At 51.8% G+C, this 3,243-nt stretch overlaps 1 protein-coding gene across 1 annotated transcript; it reads left to right on the top strand.

The window, feature by feature from the left end:
• The first annotated feature begins 562 nt into the window (after positions 1 to 562).
• LOC123163736 (probable auxin efflux carrier component 5c) lies at positions 563 to 2,796 on the top strand. The gene is made up of 5 exons (XM_044581091.1): positions 563 to 1,308; positions 1,430 to 1,515; positions 1,667 to 1,830; positions 2,439 to 2,515; positions 2,614 to 2,796. The coding sequence occupies exons 1-5, from the start codon at positions 563 to 565 to the stop codon at positions 2,681 to 2,683; spliced, it is 1,143 nt and encodes a 380-aa protein (XP_044437026.1). The 3' UTR covers positions 2,684 to 2,796.
• Positions 2,797 to 3,243: the final 447 nt, after the last annotated feature.

The raw sequence follows: 3,243 nt of genomic DNA, 5'->3' as shown, positions 1-3,243 counted from the left end.
CTAGCTGCCGCCAACGCCACCACGACGCCAGATAGCGTCACCCTCATGCGCGAGTCCATCTCCGCATCGGGCGCCGAGTCTACACTGCGCCACGTCGCCTAGATCCGCCGTCATCAATGGGCGAGATAAAGGCCACAAACTGACTAAAACTGGTAAACTAAAAAGATTAACATCCAAAGGAACTTGCTTCAATGATGTACTTTGAAGTTTTCTTTTTCTAAACTAGGTACAAAATTGTCACACACAGGGGTAAAAAGTGGAATCTACTCAAAGTAATTAGTCCCTTGGTTGAATGTCTTCGTACACATGCCTATAAGGACCCATAAGGACCAGAGCCCGGACCTTAGGCACGCTGACACGACAATCCAGGTTCATTCTTGAGAACTCAATTCGCCACAGATTCCACCGATTGATCTCCTGTGCAGTGCTTGTCCTCTCCGATTCCATATTCTCGGGCTATATTTATAGCCGCAGAAATGGCAGCATACAAGAACTCGTCCCAGCTCGTTCAGAGAGCCAGAGGTACTCACACAGATACAGACATACTACTCCATCAAATAAGATGATAGCGTTGGGCGACATCTACAAGGTGGTGGAGGCGATGGCGCCGCTCTACTTCGCACTGGGGCTCGGGTACGGGTCAGTGCGGTGGTGGCGGTTCTTCACGGCGGAGCAGTGCGGCGCCATCAACACGCTGGGTGTCTGCTTCTCCATGCCCTTCTTCACCTTCGACTTCGTGGTCCGCGCCGACCCCTACGCCATGAATTACCGCGTCATCGCCGCCGACGCCGTCACCAAACTTCTCGCCGTGCTCGCCGCGGCCGTCTGGGCGCGCTGCGCCAAGGCCAAGGCCGGCGCCTACTCGTGGTCCATCACGGGGTTCTCCCTTGGCGCGTACAACAACACGCTCGTCGTGGGCGTGCCGCTGCTGGACGCCATGTACGGCAAGTGGGCGCAGGACCTGATCGTGCAGATCGCCGTCGTGCAGGCCATCGTGTGGTTCCCGCTCCTTCTGCTCGCCTTCGAGCTGCGGAAAGCCTGGGTCGTCGGCGGCGGCGTCTCTTCTTTGAGCGCCACAATGGCCCACGACGACGGATCCACCAGCAGCGACGACGACCGAGCGCGGCGCGTCGAGCCAGTGTCGCACAGCGACGTCGAGGTGGACCTGGACGTGGAAGCGGCGCCACCCACCGGTGGAAGGAGGATCCGGCTGTGGTTGATGGCGAGCACCGTGGGGATGAAGCTGGCGAGAAACCCCAACGTGTACGCCAGCGTCCTCGGAGTCGCCTGGGCGTGCATCGCCTACAGGTACGTGCGGACTCCGCCGCCCTTCGCACCTATCGAACCGCCCTACATGCGTGGCGTATACGTGTGCCATCGAACGTTCGGAAAGGTGACGAGTGTTTTACGTGCGTGCACATGCATGCAGGTGGCGCATCGGCATGCCGGGCATCGTGACGGGCTCGCTGCAGGTCATGTCCAGGACCGGCACCGGGATGTCCATGTTCAGCATGGGTACGTACGTATGTATGATAAACTTGCACAGTGCATGCGCGAGTCGTACGTACGTACGCATATTATATGTAACTAACTATGTCAGCGCAGACGTATATACGTGTGCTACAAACAGATTGTTTGTTGAAGCAGTGCTCATGCATGTATGCAGGGTTGTTCATGGCGCAGCAGGAGAGAATTGTGGCGTGCGGCGGGGGCCTGGCGGCGCTGGGGATGGTGCTGCGCTTCGTCGCGGGCCCACTCGCGGCGCTCGCCGGAGCCGGAGCCGTCGCGTTCGGCCTCCGCGGCGACGTGCTACGCTTCGTCATCATACAGGTTCGTAGGTGTAAACACGTACTACTATACTCACTCTTCTCGCCTAGCTGCGCGCGAACCATAGGAGACAAATTAATAGTGTTCACGTCACGCGCTCCCAGTCCCATGGCTGGATCGCGCCATGGAGTACAAGGGTTGCTGCTACGTACAGCTCGTCTAGGAAAGAAAGTAGGAATACCGAGCAGTGGAGCCTGTCTTTTTTGCGTCCGTCGTCAGATGATGAGCTTTTTAGTGCCACACAAGTGCTCATTGACTTTGCTGATCAATTTCAAGAAGTGTCGTTTCTCGGTCAGAACTGCATGCGATTGCTTTTTGCTTTACAGATCTGTCCGCTGAATAAAAAATGTAAACGAACTATAACAATGAAGCTGCTCTTTTCATGCGTGCTTTCGTTAGACAGGAAATATAGATAGGCTTGAGTTACAAGAGTAATATAGGCGTCTGGTTTCTTTAGCACACTCAACTTAGTCAAACTGGAACCGGGGGAAGACCCCTTGTTTTCTCAAATAAACAAGTCACTTCCACTATATTCCAAACAATCGATCGAAAACAAGTGCGAAAGGTATGAGAGAAAAATTGAAAATGAACATTTCGCTCTTCGCATGCAGGCAGCACTACCGCAATCAATTGCCTCCTTCGTCTTCGCAAAGGAGTATGGCCTCCACGCGGATGTACTTAGCACGGCGGAAGCACCTCCTCTCAATAGTGTTATGACATAATTAGTTATCATGTGTTTTCAATCTTGTGTTATTGTCAAGGACTGATGAATTTCCCAACACGCAGGGTTATATTTGGAACTTTGGTCTCTTTGCCCGTACTCATCGGGTATTACGGAGTTCTCGGCATCGTGTGACAAACTACACTGGGATGTAACTATTGTGTCCATGTAGAATTGATTTGCTCAAGTGCTAATGTGTTTTCCCATTTTTAGCTCCTCAATGGGACAATACTTTAAAACAACCAAAACTTTGCCAAACATGTTTAGCAAGCCTCTATATATTATATTATTTCTAAATTCTCAAAAATGTAGTACTTTCTTGGATGTCTTGAGCACATACCGAAACAAAGTCAAATTGTTCTCATAGTTTCTGCACATGCGAAAAGAGTAAAGCATCATAATCAATCCTCCCACCACATGACTTCACATACATTGTTAGAATAATCCAAGGCATGTATTTGATCGATCGTGGAATCGCAACATGATGACGACATCAAGATTTGTTAACGAGGTTATCCGAACTTGCCTACTCCCCGGGGCAATGACTACGTGTCTCCTTCCCAGGATATTGCAACACCGACCGTCCAGGATCTGCACACGGCGCCAACTCCACTTGTGTGTTTGTTCGCTATCTAGTCGTCATGGATTTATAACTTGGGGCGCCCCATCATTATATAGGAAGCCAAGGGTGGAAA

Source organism: Triticum aestivum, chromosome 7D (genome assembly GCF_018294505.1).
Source record: "Triticum aestivum cultivar Chinese Spring chromosome 7D, IWGSC CS RefSeq v2.1, whole genome shotgun sequence".
Taxonomy (NCBI): Eukaryota; Viridiplantae; Streptophyta; class Magnoliopsida; order Poales; family Poaceae; genus Triticum; species Triticum aestivum.
This window is presented reverse-complemented; position numbering and strand designations above follow the sequence as displayed.